This window comes from Podarcis filfolensis (genome assembly GCF_964270895.1).
Source record: "Podarcis filfolensis genome assembly, chromosome: 9".
Taxonomy (NCBI): Eukaryota; Metazoa; Chordata; class Lepidosauria; order Squamata; family Lacertidae; genus Podarcis; species Podarcis filfolensis.
The window spans coordinates 22,466,608-22,491,362 of record NC_139610.1 but is presented as its reverse complement, the minus strand read 5'-3'; the positions used below and the strand labels follow the sequence as shown (position 1 = coordinate 22,491,362).

Here is a 24,755-nt window from a genome sequence, read left to right as displayed (position 1 = left end):
CAAATTAAATTGGCCCAGCTAATTTGCTGAACATACTCCAGGTACGAAGCACTATTAAGTGCATTTGTTTTTTGTGGAGATTTGTTAGTATACATCCATTCATGGCTGACTACGAAATGCTACAGGATACCATTTGAGCAATGTTTTTCTCGTCACTTGTCAAGAAGTCAGGAAGTTGGTCCTTGGGTCATGATTCTGCCTACCATGATTTAGAAGTCTGCATTAATGGAGGAACTCAGAGTATTTGTTAAGTCTGTCCCTTATCATTAAATCTCAGTTGATCATCTCGAAGCTAATGATTAGCTCCATTACTTTTTCTGTAATGTAAGGAAACTAAGTGAAATTATCAGATTTGCTCAGTGGATTTAGTTGCTTCCTGTACAACTGTGTGGAAGTTTGATCATTAAAAAACGAGGTACCTCTCAAAAACATGTCAAATAAAGTGAGTCTAGTTTTTAGTCACTCTTTTACATGTTGTGTCTTCTGCACTTTTTAGGATCTGAACAAGTTCTTCATTCTCTGACCCTTTTTGTGTGGCAATTCAGCTGCTTCCTTAGACCTCTTGGAGCTGATATTTTGCCAGATTCCTCCTATGCATCACTGTAAGGAGATTGTTAAGTCTTGCTTATGACAACACACTGATCTTGGCAGGCTTTCCAAAAGCCCTGAAGCCCAACTCAGCCACAGAGACAAGCCCTAGCTCTCCGCCCCTAGGTCTGAACTGATGGAGTGGGAAGCAGTGGCACAGGCTCATTGCAAAATCTGATTATTTGCCTACCCTTCATCTGAGATGGACAAGAGGGGGAGATGTCTAATTTTCAAATGGTTGCAATGACAGCAAGTTATACGGCTTCTTTCAGAATCAGGATGATGTTGATGTTATTAGGGTGTCTGATTAGACCAAGTATTCAAATCTCCGCTCAGCCATGACTCTCAGCCAGTCACTGCTTCTCAGTTGTTGTAGGGATGAAATGAGGAGGGGGAGAACCAGGTGCGCCACACTGAGCTTCTTGGAGAAAAAGGTGGGATATAAATGCAATAAAATAAATAAATGCATTTAAAAAAACTTTTTTAGGCTCAGCACAAAGTCTGGAGGTTCCCATATTCTTCTCATTAGCCTGAAACGGCCTTCCTTCTTTCTGCATGTTAATGCAAGAACCTTTTCAATTTTCTCATTAGCATAAAAGAAAGTAAAAACACAGTTGCCAGTAGTTTGCTCGTTCTAGTTCCCCTAGGTATAATCCATGACTAGATGTATCACTTGAGGCTCTTGATCATGCAAAGCTATTGTAAGAGGAAGTGTGAAAAGGAATTAACATGTTGTATGCAAACTTGACCTTTATTCCAATGTACGCGAAGCACATGCATGCAGTGGTTTTCTCATTCATTCACATATTTGGGAACAGGTTAGATTGCATTCCCGTTTGATGCATGGAGCTGTTTCTGCCACAGTCCGGCAAGGAAGCTTGGGCTTGCCTGTTGCTCACCAGGAGCATTGCAGCACCTATGTAAGGCTCAATGTATCAAGCAAGAGCTTAAGTGGTTGGTTAGAGCTAATAACTGATAACACCAAGGTTGCAGGTTCGATCCCTGTATGGAACAGCTGCATATCCCTGCATTGCAGGGGTTTGGACTTGATGATCCTCAGGATCCCTTCCAACTATACAATTCTTTGATTCTGTGACCAATGATAAAGGTCAATGTTTCACTCTTGATAGCACTAGAAGTAAATTTATAAGCTTCCAGGAGGATAGTGGTAATATTATTTCTTAGAATACTTAGTTGGGTGCACTGCAGCCTTCACCTAAAAGAAATAAAATATTGGCTAAACATTGTGAAAATAAATGGCAAGAGTGGAAAGAGGATACAAATTAGTGTGCCACTCCTACCGTTAAAAAACATCGCCTTGTTAAATTCCAGTTCTTCGTCTTTGTGCCATTTCTTCTATTGGAGCGCCGCCAGACCGCAAGCAATCAAATTTCTTTCCATCATCTGTATGACTGCATTATGTCCACTGATTCCACTACTGTCAAATCCTCTAACCATGTGCTTCAGCACCAGAAGCAGGATCACATTCCCTTTGATTGTAAATCTTATGCCTAAAGCTTCCCAGTGTGGACCTTTTGTTTGGGGTTTGCAGGAAGCAGAATTTGCAAGGAACAGTCAGTGTGATTGTGGGAAGAATCCTATAATTATGTGTGTCATGAAGACTATGGAAGCATGATGGGAAGCTACTAGACTGAAAGTGTGTTTGAGAGGCGAGCCTCCTTGGATTTTTCTAGTGCTGCTTGTAGTGTTTTGATCCAGTGTTTCAATATTGCCAGGGAGGGGGGAAATACACTTAAAATGCAATCCTATGCCTGCGTACTTTAAAGTAAGTCTCACTGAGTTCTGTTTGACTTACTCTGAGGTGTAGGAGTGCTTGGGATTTCAGCCGGATGAGGCCACCCTCCCACTTTTGCTGGGATAAATTATTCCAAATTTTAAAACTGCCTATGTAACCTTCCCCAACCTGGTGCTCTCAAGATGTTATGGGACTGCAACTTCCATCAACCCCAATCAACATATCTGATGGTGATGGGAGATGTGGTTCAAAGACATCTGTAGAGCACTAGATTGGGGAGTTCTGACTTGGGGCCAAATGTGTATTGATGTTTGCTTCTGTGTTGGTGCGCATGCAACAGATGCTGATCCCCTGTCTGGGGAGAATATGGGTGAAAGAACAGGGGACTTGATTCAGCCCTTCCTGCTCTCCTCCTTAGTACATTACTGATAACCTGCTTTGGTCAGCACGTCTTCCAGGCCTGCCTGAATTGAGATTAGGCACTGTTTTATATGTGCAGAATCTCATCACTGCATGCACATACAGTTGTGTTGGTCCCAGATATTCAGAGCTTATAAAAAGTTGGAGAAGGTACCTTTTTTTTGGTCAGGTCCATCATCTGCCAACTTAATCCCATTCAACATCCTTAACAGAGCAAGTAAAGGAGTTTTCATCACATCCACTGACAGAATGTATTTGTTTATCAATCCGTTGTTCTGATTGGAACATTATTACTTGCTTGATTTTATCATTGTAACTATTTTAAACGTTTTTCTGACTGTATATGAAATGGTCAGGATCCACCCTGGAACCTTGTGATGAAGGGTGGGTAACGAGTCTTACAAATAAAATAAGAATGTTCCCATCTCCTCCCTTTTATTGTTCAGATAGGGTCTTCCCTTTCACATTTGGGCTGGTTGGGAATATTGTGAAATGAAGGAGAAGTAAGAACAGGAGGAGAAGGTAGTGGCATCACCTATTAAAAAGCATATGGCAAGCTGGTATTTCCTCTTTATTTTCTGAACCAGAGCATCCTGCCTTTTGCCAGCACTGAAATGTCTGCTCTTCAGATCCAGGGTAATGGTGGGAGGAGGTCATGTGTCACTGGTTCAGATTTTACACTTGAAAAGGAAGTAGGGGACATGGCAGTTGACCCTAGCTTAATCTCTGTGTGTCTTCTGTATCAAGAGAGGCCACTTTTGTCCATACTTCCCCCTTCTTATTTTGATCCCAGTTCTCTATACACACACACACACACACACACACACACACACACACACAAGCTGTTCTCCAATTACCGTATTTTTTGCACCATAACACTCACTTTTTTCCTCCTAGAAAGTAAGGGGAAATGTCTATGTGTGTTATGGAGGAAATGCCTACGGGTGGCATGCCTACGGATTTTCCTCCGCTAAAAACTATGTGCGTGTTATGGTCGGGTGCGTGTTATAGAGCGAAAAATACGGTATATGACGTTTTCATTTTCACCTTCATGAAATTAGCACTTTATCATGCCGTGCAAGTGTGAGGAGCTGGAGTCAGTGCTGAGAACTGGACGGGCTCCATTTTACGCAAGAGCCTCCTCGCCGGTGCCCAGTGCAAGATGAAAAACAGCTTGTCTCGCTCGATGCCTGCTGGGCCTGCTGTCAGCCGACTGTATGTTCTTAATCACCATTCCAAAATGAGGGATGACTTGGCCTTTGCCAACTATTTGGCTCTTCACACTCATACTCTTACGCACGTGTACTTTTAATTCCTTCCCACTGAAATGTTTGCCTTTGCTATCTAAACTTGGGTTTTGCAAAACACACACACACCAACAACAACAACTAGGGGTGCCAGCTGTTGACTGAGGTGATGCAGCTGTGGGCCTTTCTTGCAGTACTGCTCGCTTACATTATATATGTTTAGCTTCCTCTTCTTCTTAGCTGCTGGTTGGTTAATAGTGTTTTACGGATTGTAATTGTTTTACTGATTGGTTAATTATGTAATATGACTAATGCTGAACCTGTAATGTTCTATTACGTTATTTATTGTTTGCAAGCTGATTGGGGATTCATTTGAATGGAAAGCAGCACAGAAATACAACAAAACAAATCAAAACAAAATATATGTATATTTCTCTTTGCTTAATCCCGAATTTTCTTTCCGTATATACATACATACATATATGTATTAATTCATCTATGGAAAGAAAATTGGGAATTAAGCAAATAGGAAATCAGTGGTATGAAGGACAGAAGTAGGTCTTGGCTGAGTCTAGAGGGTCTCATAACCTACAGTGTTCTGTCTCTCAAGGCGGCAGTGAGGAGCTGGTGAAAAACCCAGTTGGCATTTTGACTTAAAATGATAAAACGGTTGTTTCTCTTCAAAATCCTTTTCAGTTTTCTTTCGAGGAAACAAATGCTGGACTAAACCCGTAGCTGTAGCTTACTTATTTTTGAAAAGGTTTATACTCTGCTTTCTGATCAAATCTTTCCTCAGGAGGACTTATAACTGATGATAATAGTATAATACAAGCATTGAATTCGCCTCTCTCCCCCCCCCCCATTTTTTTGTAGGGCAGCCAAGAGGCTGTCCCTAGCAGTCTGATGTGCTTGTCGGCACTAATGTCCTCCAGGGTCTTTTGCGAGCCCACCCAAGAGAAATAACACCCCCTCTGGGGAGTGTGCTACTTTATAACGCAATATTGCAGCTTTAAAAATGTTTAGACCCAGTTTAGTTATTCCAGTTTTGCAAATAACAGAACAGGATTTATTGGCCCTTGCAAAAGATTCACTAGCCCACTTGCACACGTTTCTAATATGACTGTTTGTGATCTAAAAAAGGGATGGGCAGGAGGAATGCTACCATTGCTTGGTCACCTGAGGACCAGTTCTACCTACATGCAATTAGGAGAAGAGGTTACTTAGAGGTCTGAATTACTGTCCCTTCTTGATTAGCAAATTGTGAATCCCATAAACAAAAGACAAATATTTTTGTCTATTCTTTGTGAACAGCTTAGGGCAGAAATATACTCAGTGCCTTCTTCCTCCAAGGAGTTCAGGGCAGTGTGTGTAGGCTTAGTCCATTTTATTCTCCCAATCAAGTTAAGGCTGAGAGATGATAAATTGCCCAGGTGAGTGTCATAGCTGAGCATGCTCAGGGGGCACAAAATGCTGACTGACTGCTGCTAGGAGAGGGGGCAGTGGAATGGTGTATTCAGGAAGGGGACATGGCTGGCTAGAACCCTGAACAGGAACAGCCAGTTTTTCAGCATTTTTCTTGCAGGCCGTTACATTTCAATTTCCCCAAAATGTGAAATATTTTCCTACTGTTTATCTCCATGTCCCTCAGCCCCAAAAGAGGACATCATACAAAAATCTCTATGAATTTCATATAAAATTGGGTATACAGTCGTACCTCGGAATCCGCTCCACTTCGACTTCCGAAACGGTCGACTTCCAAAGCGCGGCTTCTGATTGGCTGCAGGAAGCTCCTGGAGCCAATCAGAAGCCGCGGAAGCCCCCTCAGACATTCAGCTTCCGAAAGAACGTTTGAAAACTGGAACAATCATTTCCGGTTTTTGATCGTTCAGGAGCTTGAGCCAAGGTACGACTGTAAGTGAAGGAGAAATGTAAATCTAATATGGAGAGCAGGGGAGTCATTCTTTTAAGAGAAATGAATATAGCTATTTCCCTTTTATTTATTTCCCTTATAGCTATTTCTGAGTTACGTGCTAGATTTCAGTTTAGCATACCAATCTTGTCTGTCCCCCCCCCCCCCCATTGTTGCTTTTCTGGCTGACTTACATGTTCGTTGTTATTTTTACTGCATAAAAGCGGTCTTTGGCAATTTATTTCCCTCTTTCTTTGAGTGAACTGTATCTGACCCACTATCCCTTGCAGAAATGGTAAGATAATGAGCTTGAAATTCCAGAAAAGTTTGAAGCCTTTTGCAAAAGATAGTAAATATAAATTAATTAGCAGTAACTTTAAATTAGGCAGAGAGTTAATTAATAAAGCAACCTGAAAGACTGGCTAGGATATATTACCCAAGTGTAAGTATAGCTAAACAAGTTAAAGAAAATGATCAAGTTGGAGTGATGTGATGTGATGTGATCATTTTATTCATCTATTAAAACTTCAGAGTTTCTATTATAGTTGGTTTAACACAGACATGCCCTACAGTTATTACTTAAACCTTGGCAGGATTCATTTGATGTTGCTTGACTGCCCTCTACAGGCTGTGAATGAAGATGCAGCACCAGTTCATTAGGAAATGACAGATTCAGTGTAGCAGTGAGCTGCCTGGCTTTCAAACCTTGCCCCCTAAATGGGATTTTGAAAGAAGGGAATAATTCTTGGCTCTCCAGTTGACAGCAAAAGCAAACATTTCAGTTTGCTTCTAGTCCAAATGAGTGCCCCGTGTCGGAGGCTGTGTTTTCTTGTGATCGCAATTTAGAAATATTGGTTTTCTTTTCACCGGATGATTAGTACTGTGTTCTGGTGGGAAAATGCACTTTTCTACCAAAATGGCATTCAGAATTCTATTTAGTTATGGTGTCTCTTACACTTTTATCTAGAGCTCTTCCAGGTGACCTGATGATTCAACGTCTATCATGATTTGCTTCTGCAAAGCTTACGCAAGGAGGTTAGACTATGTTTGCTCTTTCTTGAACATTTGTTCTGGTTTGTCTGTTGAGAGATTATATGATGATGAGCATCCATCCTGATTTTATTGTATTTTGTTTATACATCTTCCCATTAAGCAGTAAGTCAACCTACACATTTAAATACATTTCCCTGTTACTTTCCTGATCTCAAAAAGTCAATAAAAAACAAGAAGTGGGTTTTTTGTGCTAGGCAATAAAGCTTTTTAATCCACTTTAGTTGCACAGACCTAAATTTCTAGCAAGTGCTTGAACCCATCCCACAAAATACTGACTGTCTGGAAGCAACCCTGACAGTTAGTGATGATTACATTTATTGTACTTGAAGGCCAGTTCTGGGCCCGAATACACAGTTGCACTAAAGCAGACAGATAGTGGGTCTTTCTAAACCAAATAAACTGTAGCAGGAGAATACTCAGCACATAAACCCATCAATATTTTTAGTAATTAATCCCCCTGCCATACACACTTTCCTAATCAGTTGGCACATTGCAAGCTAGACTAGTATTGTGCTTCAGATGGTGTTAGGTGATTAGATTTGTGATGGTGGCTCAGTCATCGAGTGATGCAACAGCCAAAGAATTTGTTTTTTGCCTTTTCCAGAGATAATCATGAACCTGGGGAGATTATTAGAAAGATAGGGTTGGAGACCAAATTTAATTTGTGAGAACTTATTGGGCAGATTAAGATCAGGGGGAATTTTCTTTTTTTTCTTTTTTTGGCAGGTATAATTGGTTGCTGATACTGAGAATAATTTACCTTGGTCTTGAAAATCAATCCACAAAAATTACCAACCAATAAAAGTCGTATCTAACAGAAGTGTTCTTTTTAAACAACAACAACTCTTATACCCTTAAAAGTAATGCTATAAAAACAGCTGTTTTCAGAGGTGGCAGACACAGAACATGGTGTGTTATATCACTCCCTCACACCCAAAGACAGGAAAAACAGCTTTTTTCTTTGTCCATTTATCATGCCTCCCCCCTCCCGTAGTCCATTTCCTGCCTTTGCCTGGGACAGACGTGTGATATCCCTCCTGTCATTTGTCCTCAGTCTTGTACCTATGATGATGATGGTGATGATTAAATTTCCTATACTGCCATTCATCTGAGGATCATAAGGCAGTTTACAACATAAAAGCACATAACATAGCAACAAACAAAAACAATCCACTTTCCAGTTTAAAAGGCCATCAATTGTTTAATTAGCCAAAGGCCTGGTTAAAGAGGAACATTTTTGCCTGTCGCCTAAAGGTGTATAATGATGATGCCAGGTGAGCCTTCCTGGGGAGAGCATTGCACAAATGGGAGCCATTGCAAAAAAGGCCCGTTCTTGTGTTGCCACCCTCCAGACCTCTTGTGGAGGAGGTACACAAAGAAGGGCCTCACGTGGTGATTGCAGGGTCTGGGTCAGTTCATATGGGGAGTGGTGGTCCTGGAGGTATTGTGGTCCTGAATCACTTAAGGCTTTATAGGTCCAAAGCAGCACTTTGAATTGGGCCCGGAAAATAATTGGCAGTCAGTGCAGTTGGGCCAGGATTGGCATTACAGTGGTACCTCAGGTTACATACGCTTCAGGTTATAGACGCTTCAGGTTACAGACTCCGCTAACCCAGAAATAGTACCTCGGGTTAAGAACTTTGCTTCAGGATGAGAATAGAAATCGTGTAGAGGTGGCACGGCGGCAGCGGGAGGCCTCATTAGCTAAAGTGGTGCTTCAGGTTAAGAACAGTTTCAGGTTAAGAACGGACCTCCGGAACAAATTAAGTACTTAACCCAAGGTACCATTGTATATGCTCAAACCCTCTTACTCTGGTGAGCAACCTGTCTTCTGAATTCTGCTCCAGCTAAAGTTTCTAAACCATCCTCAGAGGCAGCTCCATGTATAACACATTGCAGCAATCTTACCTACAGGTTACCAGAGCACAGACAACAGAAGTTAGGCTATCTCTGTCCAGATAGGGGTACAGCTTTGGCTGATGGAAGACACTCTGAGCCACCTAAGCCTCAAGCGACAGCAATGGATGCAGAAGTACCCTCAAGCTATTTCCTCACTCCTTCAGTGGGAGTGTAACCCCATCAGTAGTAGGCAACCTCCCATCTATCTGGTCTAGGGAACTGCCCATTCCCAGTGCTTCTTGTCTTAACTGGATTGAGCTCCAGTTTACTGGCTCTCATCCAGTCCATTACCAAGGCAAGACAACAATCCAGCACATCCGCTGCCTCACCTGCAGATGTACAGGAGAAGTCCAGCTGGGTTTCATCAGCATATTGCTGACAACGTACTCCAGATAACCCCACTCAGTGGTTTCATGTAGATGTTAAACAACATGGGTGATAAAATTGAACTCCGAGGAACCCCACATTGAAGGCTCCATGGGGCCAAAGAGCACTCTCCAATGTGTACTCTCCGCCATGTGTACCCATTTCTGGGCAATCTTCTCTTGAGGTCGCACTACAATTGACAAGTGAGTCAGAGGTGCCAATGCAATCAAGGAATGTCTCTCAGCATGTGGTTTCCTAATAAATTGAAAAGGAGAAAAAGTCATCTTCAGCCAGCACAGCAGCTGATTCATCTACATGAATGGGTTGGTATCAGTTGGTATCAGCTGCCAGCACAGCAGCTGATTCATCTACATGAATGGGTTGGTATCAGTCAGCCTAGACCGTGTGTTTAAAATATTGTCAGCAAATTGCTGCTTATGAGGTCAGCACTGCTGATACACATAGCCCATGGTACAGGGACTTGTAGTTTGGACAATTCATCTGATGTTTTGGGCAAGACATATCAGACCATTACAATGGGTATTACTACCTTTTTAGATACTTTTGACTGTGGGGCTACGATTATCTCTAAGAGGGTGGACTCCAGAATTCAGTTTATTTCTTAGATCTGGTGAGAATGGTAATGACCGCAAGATGCCAGTCTGATGGGCATCTGGGCGAAGAACAAGGCTACTCATAGTGTGAATTTGTTGGAGTTGTGGGAGGCAAGTTTAACTCTTTGGCATTTTGCCCAAAGCTTCAACTTGGATCACATTAAAGGCAGGACAGATCTTGGTCTCAGAGTTTGCGGTGCTAGACGGCAGTACTCATGAATAGGAAGGAAGACTGCTGACCATATGAAAGGGGAGTCAAATGTGTGGGTCCACTGACTAAGTACAGCAAGTTCATTTGAGGAAATGACACTTAGTATCCATGTTTTGCAGTGTCTTGAGTCAAGTTTCAACCAGGGAACTCTGGCTCTGTTTGCTTCTCCAGTGAACATACAGACTTAACCTTTTTTTTTTACCTGGTTCCAGTGATCAAAGGCACAAGAGATGGATACATTTTCAGTGCTTGGACTAGAGGGTCTTCATTATGCTTTCCTACAAATTTCACTTCTGCCAAGTGTTCTAAGAAAATTGAGATTGAAGAGGTCTTGAATAGTTCTGATAGTGTCGGTTTAGCCATGGATTACAGAATGACCATGGTTTACAGAAATTTTGCAAACAACAATAGCCCCACATGCATTGCAAATACTGCCTCATCTGGGTCTTTTGATGCTGGGTCTTTTGAACTATGGTTCACCCAGATATGGAGAGGTTCCATCTCACAGCTTGAAAATTGAGCAGGAGAATATGAAAGTTGTGGCTTCTTAGATATCCTGATGGACGTATTGGCCTCTTGGAGTCTTTCAGTGATCTGGATCTGTCAACTGTCATGGAGGAAGTTCCTTCAATAGTTAAGATCAAATAACATCAACTTGGAGTCAGAGAATTTACCCCCAACTTGAAAATAAATCCAGTAATTCTTTTTGTCCAATGGCTGGGTTTTTGCTTTATTTATATACTCTTTTAACCCTATGATATTATACCAGTGCTTTTTTTCTAGTGGTACTCATGGGTATGCAGTACTGGCACCTTTTTCTAGAATAAAAGCACTGGTTATAAGTGTAGCCCTTACTGTAACAACTTCATGGTGAGTGCCGGCACCATTTTTTTTTCCTGGAAGAAAAGCACTGATTATACCCTTAAAAGTACTGCTATAAAAACAGCTGTTCTGGATTTATAGGATTAGGAAAGGAAGAACAAACCAAAGGGGAGAGAGAAATATTTAGTATTCCCAACTTGAAGTAACTTCAAAGAAGCACTTATCCCTTTTCTTCCCCTGAAGGCCAAATATTCTGTTTAATATTTTGCCCAAACGGATACAGTGACATTCAGCTTGATCCTGCGCAAGATTATTTGGAAGTAAATCCCGCAGTGTTCAGTATGGCTTCCTTCCAGGTCAGTGAATGCACCAGCTTTTGCTAGCCTGATGTCTTCCATATGTTTTGTGATACAACTTGTATCAGCTCCAACCTGTGTGGAAGGCACCCAAGTTGTCAAAGACTGGTGTATAGAGTTGGTGCCTGGCTGTAGTCCTTTTGCGTTCTTGCCTGGTAGGTAAGTCTCACCAAACACTGGGGGATATAATTTCAAATAAACTTGCCTAGGACCTGGGAGCCTGTGAATAAGCTACTTCCAAAAGCCTGAGGGCAGTTTCAAAATAGATGTGCTGGTGCAGTGACTTTTGGCTACACAATAGAATTTCCCTTCCCTCTCATCCTTTCCCAATAATTGTTCTGGAGTTTTCCCCAACTTTCCAGAGCAGATCCAGAGAAGGCGAGGAGAGAGGAGATGTAGAAGTTCCACTGCATGCAGAAATCCTTGTGCTAGTGAAACTACTTCACTGGGTACCACGTAGATAACTGCAAATGCTTCCACATTTCAAATGACTTGTCCTTAGGGCGTACAAGTAAGGTTACCACACAGTCCCCGGATTTACAAATCAGCCCCCATACAAAATCCATTGAAGTTGAAAAGTGTCCCTGGATTCATTGAAAAAAATCTGATAACCTTACGTAGAAGATTAAAATAAACAAGAAAATTCAACTGGTGTGGTCTTCTTGGTTGGGTACGAAATGCAATACCAAGATACAGCCATTCTGTTTGTAAAAACAAAGCAGAAGGCATCAAATGCAAAAATGAAAGTCCTGTGTCAGTTGTTCAGGCATGTATACCTAAACCAACTCATCCCTGAGTGGATGATCTGGTGAAGAGCAAGAGAGGACGGTGTCCGGCTGTGCCGCAGTTTAAATTCCCTACGGCCAAGCTCCCTGCCCCTGCTGGCGCCGATTGGGCAGTGAGGGCCGCTCCTAGGCAGGGCCCAGTGCCGGCGATGCAGCTGAACAGTGCCAAGGAGGTGCTGATTTCCGGCCCCGGCCAGATCACTGCAGGGCCTGATGCCTGACCACAACGCCACCTACCAGGTAATGTAAGCAGACTTGCAATAGACAGATTAAAACAGAAACAAAAATGGGACAGTCCTAGGCTAGTGATAGGTAGCTGACACTACATCAGCCCTGGTCTTCTGGGGACAATTTGGGAATAGTAAAAAGCAATTTTGCAATCCAGTTTACCTAGGGGTTCAGCATAGTTCCTGTTCCTTGAGTAGTCCAGTTTTCTTGTCGTAACTTGTAAGGTCACCCAGTGAGTTTTTTATAACCAACCAGGGCCTTAGGTCCTATCCAACACTAACCACTACACCACCACTGGCTCTTTATTTTGGATTTTGGAAGTTTTGAAGGTGGTAGCAGCCCCTTCCACACATTTTTCAGGTTATGGAGGGGTTTGTGTGAGCCCTGCTATAGTGGTTAGGAGCAGTTAAAATCTCATCTCTTCCAGCAACTCAACAGTTTACTGTTCCCCACATTGCACACTGGTGCAGCAACTGAAAGGAGATGATTTGCTCAAGGTCACTGTCCTTCAGCCTTGGGTCTCGTCTGCAATGATGATGATTACTGAGAATGACCTATGCAAAGCCCTTGAAAGTGTTCTGAGTGTTGTAAATACTGTAAAGTTTTCTCCCTTTTCTGAGGTTTAGCTGCAAGTTTTTTAAAAGAAAAGATAGTGTAATTTTGTGGAAAAGAATGCACATTACAGTTTTATGTGAGGTTCATCTAATGCTGTAAGTAGGACGATGTTACTGCAGTTATTAATGGTGCACTTATTAGGTAGTTGAATGTGTTTTTCTCTGTCTTTACTCTTACAGGCAAGCTAATGAGGAATATCAAGTGCTGGCTAACTCATGGCGCTACTCTTCGGCATTTTCGAACAAACTTTTCTTCACTATAGTAGATTATGATGAGGGCGCTGATGTTTTTCAGCAGGTGAGAAGGTGCATTCCTGAATGCTAAGCTGTTCTGTGTCCGTCTTTCTAATATATTCATACTCTTGGTTGCCTTAATTGTATGTTTCAGACATGTTTTACTTTTTTTTAGAGGGGGTAAGCACAAGCACAGATGATGGAGAGACTGCTGTTGTTATTGAGGTTATTGATGAGAAAATTCCACCATACTCCTTTAACTGCCACTAAAAAGGAAGAATGTTGCTGTTCTGAGAGATCCGCAGCAGTTTGCTTCTGCTGCCCACAAAGATGTACACATTGTTCATTTTTTGTAGTCCAGATGATCGTGAAACTATGGCTTAGATCAGGGATGAACAAGCCTTCCCACCCCTGTTGAGGACCGGTTCCACTCAGGGCTAATCTTTTGGGGGCCGTGGGCAAAGCCAAAAGTGTTTTCATTTAACTAATCTGGAAGAAAGACCAATTTTTGCTATGCCTACCTCAGATTTGAATTCCCAACCTAGATAACTGTGCCCAAAAGTAACCCTCATTGGGTTTTATGGGGCTACTGTCAAATAAATATACAGAGGTTGGGTGGGGATTTTTTTTTTAGTGCAACAGACAAAAGTAGCTAGTGTTCTGAAAAGCAAGTGAAATAAACTGCTTTCTTACTTTACTGTGCTATATATATATATATATATATATATATATATATATATATATATATATACATACACACACAAGCACATGCACACACACACATACACACACAGAAGCCTACCACTTCTCCCCAGGCTATACAAGAAAACAAGTTTAAAAGTTTTTTAAGAGATCAGTTTATTTTTATAAAACAAGATTGCTACTGCTTCCAGTTATCCTGAAACTTTGACACTAATAGTTTTATACTAAAATGTAGGTCATGGCCATCTGTAACCAACTTGCCAGGTCATTTTCTCCCCCTTCTCTCCATAATGTATATCAGTTGTCAGAGATTTGATGCCATTACCTATGTTCTCCCATTCTTCAGCATCGGCTGCTGTTGGACAGAAAATGCATACTGTGATGGCATCACATCAGATGTAATTGAATATATATGTTATGGGGAAAAGGGGAAGAAGAGTGTGGCACAGAGAGACTGTTTTCGATGGCCACCCTAACACAATATGTAGCTTTTGTCCTTCCCTATTGCTGATACCTTTTTACCTTATTGCTGATTGCTCTCTTTCTCCTCTTCCATCCTCTCTCACGCACCCCATGGACCTGAGTAATTGAGTTCACATAAAATACATATCATTCAGATTGATTACTTCTTTTAAAAGACCTCACTTTTGCTAGTTCACAAAGCGAGTTGCAGTCTACTTCAGCAAAGCTATGTGCTGTCTTCTGAAATATTACATTTGACAAAAAAAAAACCCACAACCAACCACATTTCCTAGTGCCTCATATTTTGCAGTTTCACAACATATTGGGTTGTCAACAAATATTCCGCGGAGCAAGAGAATATGTTGTACTTGGAATAAACCCAATTATTTAACATCCAGCTTGATTATTGTACATAATTTGAATTTGCAACATTTAAATAATGTATTTATGTAACATAATTTAGTTGTGTAGTGAGCATACAGCCCTGGTAATGAAAATGGCTGGGCTTGTGTATGTCATTAGAGGCAATCTTGTTCCATCCTCGTTGCTTTCACAGGTTTCTTCACTCAGATTTCAGGGTAGCCTTATATGTCCACATCCCTGAGTTCTGAGACAGAGGGAGTATAAATAAATACAATATTGCCTTTCGTTAGTGGAAAGTAACGGCTTGGATCCTGACATAGCTTTAAGGAAATTGGAAGGAAAGTTTCCTGTTCCATCCTTCCGTCTGCAGTTACCTATGATGACCAAGGAGGCTTGGAAGCTCTCTTGAAGAATGTGGGATGAGGCACAAGGGCTATTTGGAGAAAGATGAAGCAACAGGAACTTTTCTTATGAGAATTTCCTTAGCTTAGGATCCAAACCTGATTTGATGCAATTCCCTGCTTCTCTTAGTGCCCTTCCCCATGTTTCATTCTGGGAGTACCTCTGAACACAAGATATTTTTAAGAGATACAGTGGCTGCAGAGAAATTGAGGGGCCAGGAAGCATTTCCTTTTGTAAACGTCTACAGGTTAGCTTATCATAAGATCTAGGCTGATGATGATACTTAGCTTTTATATTTCATCTTTTGAGTTCCACCCCCACCCCCCAGGAGAAGCAATGAGAGGTACTCAACTGACTGTTTAAAAGCTTAACTGTTCACATGGGGATTCCTATACCCTGATCCTTAGTACTCGCTGTACTGAACTTTTGTACATCTGTTGAATATTGTATTGTATAATTTCTGCTTTGCAAATTGCCTTGTTTTTACAATAGGAGGTGATCTGTAAATGACTTTAAATACAGAAATTACATGTGTGCAGCTGACCTGTAGTGTACTGACCTTATTGTTCCCATACAGTAGATGGGGACTTGATAGAAGCCCAGTGGTTTGATTTAATGGCACATTGTTAAGCATTATATACAATATACTTCCATACTTTTAACAGTTTCCCAAAAGGCTGACACAGGACAGATATGCTTTTTTAATATTTGGTGGCATCTTTGTTGTCTCTCATAGCTCAATATGAACTCTGCTCCAACGTTCATGCATTTCCCTCCGAAAGGGAAGCCCAGGAGAGCTGACACATTTGACCTGCAGAGAATTGGATTCGCAGCAGAGCAGTTAGCTAAGTGGATAGCTGACAGAACTGATGTTCATGTAAGTCACTTGACAAAGTTAAGAGACTCATCCACACTTATCTTCATGTTCTGTGACAAACAGACCTTAGGAATTGGGGTTCCCTCTTCCCCACTACCTTCAAATGATATCCCCCCCCCCATAAGAGTCCTCTACAAAATGTATTAAAATAATAAAAGTGCCAGCTGTGCTACTCTATCACTCTTTGGTAACTCCAGAGGGAAAAAAATTAACGATGTATTTCAATCTTGCTTTGGTAGCTAAAATATTAATCTGGCTGTCTCCTAGCAGAACATGAGGAATGATATTCTACCAATTAATTGATTAATGTGAGCACGTACTTGAAATATTTCTTATTGCTAGTAATAACTCCCAAGTCTAACACTGAGTAGTTGTTGTTTTTTTAAAAAATAATGCTGTAGATGTGCAATTGGTAAATATACTGAACAACTTTATTTAACTGCATGCAGGCATAGTGGGCAAGAACATTGTAGGAAGAGTATTTATCTAAAGGAAAAACTAGAAGTCTCTTTAGAATTAATGAAGAATTAAAATCTTGACCGCTTCTTAGGGTTGATGCAAAGGGGACTTTTCAAGAAACGGGGGGATGTTTTTAGGTTCACTGCTCAAATGGGGCACAGCTCACCAGCACATTTTCTTGTGCAAACATTGCTAAAATGAATTGACGACTACAAGTTCCCTTTCATTTCATCAGGTCTAGTGCAGGAGAACCTCCCAGTGGAAATTCTTTTACGTTATCTCCTGAGTTTAGACCATCAGGCCCCTTTGCCAGGCTCTGTCCTGTTGCTGTGACTAGAATAAACTTGCTGCCATCTGAATGTGGTTTTGTAGTTGCCATTGAAGGCTTAGAGAAGGGGTAGCCAATCTGGTGTCCTCTGAGTGATTTGGAATACAGTTCCCATTGGATCCAGCCCAGTGCTATTTTTCTAGAAAAAGTGGTGCTGGAACTCACTATGAACACCCCCCTTGTTTTCTTATAATGGCAATGGTGCCCACCTGAGAGGTGCTGGAACTGTGTTCCTCCTGAAAAAAGCCCTGCCTCCAGCAAGCATGGTATCACCCACACACCGAAAAATGGGGAAAAAGCAGTTTTAATTGCACTTGTGGCATTTTACTTGACTAGATGCATACAAGTTTAATTGTGAATGGCTGGCTCTGTTTAGTATGTAAATTCTGCATGCCTAGGTGTATGTCTACTTATACAGTGGTACCTCAGGTTAAGTACTTAATTCGTTCCGGAGGTCCGTACTTAACCTGAAACTGTTCTTAACCTGAAGCACCACTTTAGCTAATGGGGCCTCCTGCTGCTGCCGCGCCGCCGGAGCACAATTTCTGTTCTCATCCTGAAGCAAAGTTCTTAACTGAAGCAATATTTCTGGGTTAGCGGAGTCTGTAACCTGAAGCGTATGTAACCCGAGGTACCACTGTACATCAGAAAGCAGAAAACACATGACATGCTTTTTCTTGTTTTACAGATCAGAGTGTTCAGGCCCCCAAACTATTCAGGTACCATTGCATTGGCTCTCCTGGTGTCGCTGGTTGGTGGCTTACTCTACTTGCGGCGAAACAACTTGGAGTTCATCTACAACAAGACTGGTTGGGCAATGGCAGCACTGGTAAGCCAACTTTTCATTATTATTTTTTAAAAAACCTTTTTGAAGCTCAATTAATTTAATTGTTTATATAACAAGATTTCAAGTCCCATTCGCACTGTTAATGAGAGAGCACTGCATTAATAAATAGGTTAGCGAGAGACAGCATTGATTGTGAAATCATAACAGGAACAGCTGGGCCAAACCTCAAGGGCAGTAAACAGTGCTAGCATGCAATTAAGAGGTTGCCGATACCCTGGCTAATTGTAATTGGTTCCAGTGTTGGCAGAAGTTGGTTAAATTGACATCCCCCCCCCAAGTTCAAAGGCATGAAGGTTACAACTCACAAGTTAACAGTTGCTCAGAACTGGGGGGTAGGGTGGGTATGCTTATGCAATTAAAGATACTGATAATCACTGTTTTATCGAATATATAACATTAGTTTTAGTGGCTGAAATGTAAGATAGAGCTGGGCTCCTTGAAAGTTGGCATGGGAAAATATGAGCCACATGGCTGCAGCTAATGTTAGTTTCTTGTACTAAACTTCTCTTCCATGACATCTTTGCTAGGTAAGAGCTTAGCTGTAGTGGGTGGGAGTACAGCTCCCTCATCTGAAATCTCAGTACTTGAATCCACTGTTGAAATACCTTCATTTATTGTTCAGCATCCGTTATAATGAATCTGTGTTGCATAGTTGGTTTCAGTCTTTTACTTGTGCTGCTGCTCTGTTGTTGTTTAAAAATATATCTGCACCCATGAGAACAAGGCAATTCTGTTTTAAAACAAAGCTGTCACCACCACCACCCGCCATTGAAGTTTATGAATCTGACAGAATAATGGATCTGGGAGGACTCCCAAGTCCGAGAGTATTACTTATACTCCCACCTCCACATTGAGCTCTTCCTTTTATTGTTACTTCCTTTACATGTAAGTAACAATGCTGCTAACAGTGCATGGTTCAGTTGCTGAACTGTCATGAACCAGATTCAGGCAGGTAGCCGTGTTGGTCTGACACAGTCGAAATAAATTAAAAAATTGTCCAGTAGCACCTTAGAGACCAGATAAGATTGTTCTGGGTATAACCTTTTGTGTGCATGCAGTATCTGAAGTTGGTATCTGAAGAATTGTGCATGCACATGAAAGCTTATACCCAAAACAAATTTAGTTGGTCTCTAAGGTGCTACTAAAGGGATGCGGGTAGCGCTGTGGGTTAAACCACAGAGCCTAGGACTTGCCGATCAGAAGGTCGGCGGTTTAAATCCCCGCGACGGGGTGAACTCCCGGTGCTCGGTCCCTGCTCCTGCCAATCTAGCAGTTCGAAAGCACGTCAAAGTGCAAGTAGATAAATAGGTACCGCTCCGGCGGGAAGGTAAACGGCGTTTCCGTGCACTGCTCTGGTTCGCCAGAAGCGGCTTAGTCATGCTGGCCACATGACCCGGAAGCTGTTCGCTGGCTGCCTTGGCCAATAAAGTGAGATGAGCGCTGCAATCTCAGAGTCGGCCACAACTGGACCTAATGGTCAGGGGTCCCTTTACCTAAGGCGCTACTGGACAGTTTTTTAATTATTTATTTATTTTGTCATGAACCAGTATGCTAAGCTGTCCCCACTGGTAATAGTAATGGTAGGCTTTGGTCCTTGATAGTCGTTAACACATGCGTTATAAAATCTTAGAAATAAATTAGAAATAAATTCAACATTTTTTTGTCCACCTTCTACAGCTCATGAGTTTGGCTCTTGCTTGCAAAAGCCAGAACTTATTTGTTAATACTTAAGATGCCACAGGACTCTTTCCTCTATAAGATGTAGCTAAAATCACACTGCACAATAGCTCCTGAAGTCCTGCTAAGTTTGTAGCTTTCCTACCCACAGGTACTCCTTTTGAATTCCCTGCAGAGCTGGGAAGATGGAAAGGAGCTGCTTAGTTATCTTTCTCCTCATCTTCCCCACCCCATATATATATGAGAGAAAATGCAGTTAAATTGTTAGAGAAATTGTCTATTGAAGCAGATTTCCAATCTTGAACTCTTCCATGGTGGTATCTTCAAAGATAAGAGGTGGTGGTGATGATTTGTTGGTAGCTTTTAAAGATCTTTTATTCATGCAAAATCATATCTCTCTTTGGAAGGAACAGCTGCATTTAGCCATAAGAATATTAAGGTAGATATTTTCGCTTTAGAAACATTTCTGATTTCTTTTTCCCCTTACATTCTTAAATGCCACCTGCTTCATTCATTTCTCTGCCTTCTCCATCAAACGCCACCCACACCGTTTTTCAGGTTACAGACTGCTAACATGCCTTGTGTCCTGCCGAAAATACTTGTGAGATGCTTCCTTTGTTTTATCCCTTTATCCCTAGTCCATAAAGGTAAAATAAAATAATTATGAATCTGACGTGGGAGTTAGGCCAGACAGTGGGCAGTACCTGTGTCACCTGAAATTGTTGCTGAATTCTTTTAAAGTGGGGAGGGGAAATAAAATTGCACTTTCCTCAGGAAGGAATGCTGAAATTTCTCCACTTGCTCCTGAGAAAAACTGCTTCCTCCCAGTTTGTTTTCTGGTGCCCAGAAGGAGAAAAAAAATTGCTGATAAAAACAGATTTTCTGGGGTGTGAGGGAAGAGAAGGTGAGGGAAAGGTTCCCTGTCTACTCATCTGTGCCATTAATCTACATGACTCACATTCTGATATTCAGGTCATGCCACCATAATATATAGTTTGACCTATATATTTGGCTGCAAACTTGTCTGACTTGCAGGATGTAAATAACTATGAATCTCCATGCAGGGATATGGCAGTAGCCCAGCGGGATTTGTTACTTTTTGTCCTTGGCACAGAAGTCCAGCTGAACATTTTCCAAACTGCTTTGGAATCACCTGAAAAATAAATAAATCTCAAAACCAGTTTGCCATGTGGTTTGGTAGAGAGTGGAGTTAGGAAAACAATTCCACAACCCCCTTGGGAACACAATACTGGTTTCATGGTCTTTTAGGAACAGAGTCCATCTAGTGCCATTGGGTCAATCTAGCTCATTACTTCTGAACCAAGTGATGACTGTCTTAGCAGGGTTTCAGGCAGGGACCCTTCCCAGCCCTACCAGGACTTTCTGGGGATTGACTGACACTTTGTATGTGCTCTGCCATTGAGCTACAAGACTCCTAATGTGATGAGGATCTTCTTGTACTGCCAGTGTACTCTTTCTTGGTGATATCAGCATTAGTCATACTCAGCATAGACCAAACTGAGATTAATGGAGATTATTTCAGTAGGTTTACTCCCAAGTACAATTTATCTGGTTATCACTTGCTTCCTCTCGCCTTCTTTTGCTGTTTTACTACTTTCTGGGAATTTCCTTACAGAGGTTTCTGGGAGGACCTTTTCCCCCTGGATTTTTTGAATGGATAAGGCAGCATCTCTTTTTAGATGTAGAACACGGTGCTGGGTTGAGTAAGATTGCTCTCCGCTGCAAAGCTTTGAAGATGTCTACAGATGTGTTAACCTGACCCTTTTGTCCCTTGCCTGGTACATAAATGTGCAGGAAGAGGTGTTCCTGTCATCTTATGTATTGTACCTATATCCTGTTAGAATAAATTGGGTAATGTTATACATAGTTTTTGATTCCTTGGAGGAATCATGGGGTAGAATTATTATGCTTGGAACGAAAAGCCATGTAATGATTTTAAGCATATACAGAGATGTTAGTAGAAAATAACCAATTGGACAGCAGTACTTCATTGAGCCTCAGTCCTAGGGGGTTCAGAAAATTCAAGAGTTTAATAAAAAAAGGAGCAACAAAGAAAATCCAATGTTCAATTCTATCTTGGTGTAGCAACTAAAACTCTGCTAAAATGGAGAGTGATTATATATTCCAAAACAGGAAGGAGGCGGATTATTAATTTGTGGAGCGAAGTACAAGATGCTATCCTTTTACCATATCCTTTTATTATGTCTTTATAATATGGAGTTGTGAGCCTGTAGATCCCATACTGTCATCTGAGACAGCTTAAATAATGACATGAATGGGGAGGTGGAGTTGAATACTTTAGAGGTAATATGAAAGAGATAACAATAAATTGAGCAGTAGTGGGTAAGCAAAGAGAACCCTGGGGAAAATGAGATAAAGAGCAGCTCCCTCTGTATGCCCGGATTTCTCTTACTTTCCACATACCCTGCTCCCCTAATCGTCCATGCATGGATCTCAAGGACTCGTCTAAAGGTGTGAGCTTGCTTTCCCTCCAGATTGTACGTAATGCAAATGACCCATTAATGTTGTCCATTAGCTCCCGCCTTAATCATGTGCCAGCTTGTTCCTTATTAATAGATGATTCAGGTGGCGAAAAGAAGGCCCGGTCCAGTCTGTGAACTAGTTCAGGCAGGCAGACAGTAGGTGTGCGGTTGTCAAAACCATTCCTAACTTGATTCATGTCAATCAATAGTCAGCGCAGCTCGGAAGCTGCCGGCAGCCTCAAAAGGCTCTAAGCTTCATGTGGCTCCCTGCTGGACCTGGGATTAGCATATTTTTTGTATTTTAGGCTTGCTAAGCCTTAGGGAGAACAACACAATCATTAACTGGGCATTAAGATAGTTGAGAAGCCAAGTCCACTCCATTTTCGTACCTATCGCTTGAGCAGCTGGTGCGCTTGCCCCCACATAGATAATTATAAGGAAGATAAAAGGAAGTTCCCCAGTGAGAGCTGGGGTCCCCCCCCCCCGAAATCTGAGAGCATGGACGTCTGTGAAGCAGGGACTCCCCTCCCCTTCTTTCATCCTTGTATGTTCATTAATTTTCAGGTTAAACTGCTTCCATCAAGATTGCAGTAGTAAAGCTGTGATATGGAGAGAAACAGAAAAATTTGGGACTAGCTGTAGGTTTGAGGCAGTTGCCCTGCAAAGCGTTGGTCATTGTATAGTAAAGGTAAAGGGACCCCTGACCATTAGGTCCAGTCGTGACCGACTCTGGGGTTGCGGCGCTCATCTTGCTTTATTGGCCGAGGGAGCCGCCGTACAGCTTCCGGGTCATGTGGCCAGCAGGACTAAGCCGCTTCTGGTGAACCAGAGCAGTGCACGGAAATGCCATTTACCTTCCCGCTGGAGCGGTATCTATTTATCTACTTGCACTTTGACGTGCTTTTGAACTGCTAGGTTGGCAGGATGATCATTGTATAGTTTCCTTCTAAACCTACAGCTGCAGACTCACTGTCAGCAGCCCCTGAGTCTGGGAAGCCACCTGCAAGTTTAAATTTCCAACACTGACCAAAGCGCCTAATTCAGCTGTGGCTGAAAAGGAAGAATGGGAACCAATGTGCCACTGCTTGTTCCTTTGCAGTCCAAATGCTGCATTTTTTTTGAACTTTGCATCCTTTTCTGTCCCCCTGCCTGGTTTTGCAGCCAAACCTTAATCACTTGACACTATATGATGGGAGGTGATTGACAGGTGGATGGCCACGCCCACCTATCAAATTGGCCTGTGAAGTGTTAGTTACTTTCAGATCTGGCTCTCCAATTGGATCATCTAAGGATGACACAACTACTCTAGCTGACAGCACCCCTCCTCAAATACTGGAGTTTGGTTTCCTCCCCCTCTCCCCACATGTGAATTCATTAGAGATAGGCTGAATTCTTCGTCCCACAAGCAAGCAATTCTATAAACTTAAAGCATTACCTCATTTCCCCCCCTGAGGAACTAATCTTTGAAGGCCCATTTTATTATTATTATTCATTTTATTCCTATACCGCTTTATATTTTCTCTTTGCTTCCTGCCTTTACCTACCTTAAGTAATATCCTAACTTTAGTACCGTGTTACCTCAGGTTACATATGCTTCAGGTTACATACGCTTCAGTTTACAGACTCTGCTAACCCAGAAATAGTACCTCGGGTTAAGAACTTTGCTTCAGGATGAGAACAGAAATGGTGCTCCGGCAGCACAGCAGCAGCAGGAGGCCCCATTAGCTAAAGTGGTGCTTCAGGTTAAAAACAGTTTCAGGTTAAGAATGGACCTCCGGAACGAATTAAGTACTTAACCCGAGGTACCACTGTAATCTGTCTTGAAAATATATGCTGCTTGATTATTGGGATATATTTCCTGGGCATGCAAACTTAAGAGCTCCCCCCTTCCTTTCTTTTGTTTGTTCTATTAATAGCATCTTTTTCTTTTTCTTTTTGCAGTGTGTCGTTTTCGCTATGACTTCTGGCCAAATGTGGAACCACATTCGTGGGCCCCCTTATGCTCATAAAAATCCTCAGAATGGGCAAGTGGTAAGTTCTCCTATTCTACCAATGTATAAAAAGAATGATGTCATCACAGGGGGCTATAAATTCAAGTTGCAGGGGAATAGGGTATGAAAATAAGTGACGATTATTTACCTTCGGGGGCAGTTTTTTCAAAAGACTTGTGTCTAGCACATGCTTTTGATAACACATGAACTTAATGAAACTGTTTTTTAGGAATGTGCAGTGAACATAAGCAAAGGCTTCGTCTGTAACCAAAGTTCATGTAAAATTGCTTCTACCAATTGTCTTCTAGCCATACCAGCAGATGGACAGACTGCATACTAATTATGGCTTTCCACTCTCCCTATAAATCTTTAGTGAGATTTTAAACTTTTTCAGTATATATCTGCACGCATGTTATACAAAGAGATGACAGGAGGCTTTATCTAAGGGTGAGCACCTTCTACAATGTCAAGATTTTGGGTAGAAAATTGGACTACCAGCTTCATTCTAATCGGCTCATGTCATGAAGTTTTTCCAGCAGTTCAGTTCTATACTTATTTATGCATAGAGTGTCTGGAGAGGCTTTTGACCTGATAAATATATTTAGAAATGCAGCCTAGGTGTAGCAAATGTTACTTGCATGGATTATTTGTTTGCAATTTATTTATTTGCAAAAAGGGCTATTAAGAAAAAAAATGGCAGCAAACAGTATAAAATAACCAAAAAATGCATTCATTTAAAAGTACAAAATATATTACAATTCAGGTGATCAGCTTCCTTCATCATCATCATCATCATTATCATAATTCATTTATACCCCACCCATCTGGCTTGGTTGCCCAAGCTACTCTGGGCGGCTTCCAAGACATAAAAACATAATAAAACATCAAACATTAATAGTAACAATCTGATCCAATATAAGAGTCACAATAACTTTAAAATAAACAACTTACATTAAACATAGCAACATTCAACAATCCATCAGCATCTAATAGTAAACATAGCTGCATCACCTTCTCAGGGAAAGCCTGAGAAGAGTTTTA

General features: G+C 41.6%; 1 protein-coding gene across 2 annotated transcripts in view; it reads left to right on the top strand.

Annotated features, from left to right (window-relative positions):
* TUSC3 (tumor suppressor candidate 3) overlaps positions 1-24,755 on the top strand; it is a 128,049-nt gene that overhangs the window by 42,757 nt on the left and 60,537 nt on the right. For both annotated transcript variants that reach the window (XR_014551989.1, XM_083630678.1), the window contains exons 3-6: positions 13,049-13,166; positions 15,768-15,908; positions 17,384-17,524; positions 23,665-23,754. Coding sequence is in view for 1 of the 2 variants with exons in the window: in XM_083630678.1 (XP_083486804.1) it covers positions 13,049-13,166; positions 15,768-15,908; positions 17,384-17,524; positions 23,665-23,754 (490 nt within the window). In the remaining variant the exon portion in view is untranslated. The remainder of the gene's footprint in view (positions 1-13,048; positions 13,167-15,767; positions 15,909-17,383; positions 17,525-23,664; positions 23,755-24,755) is intronic.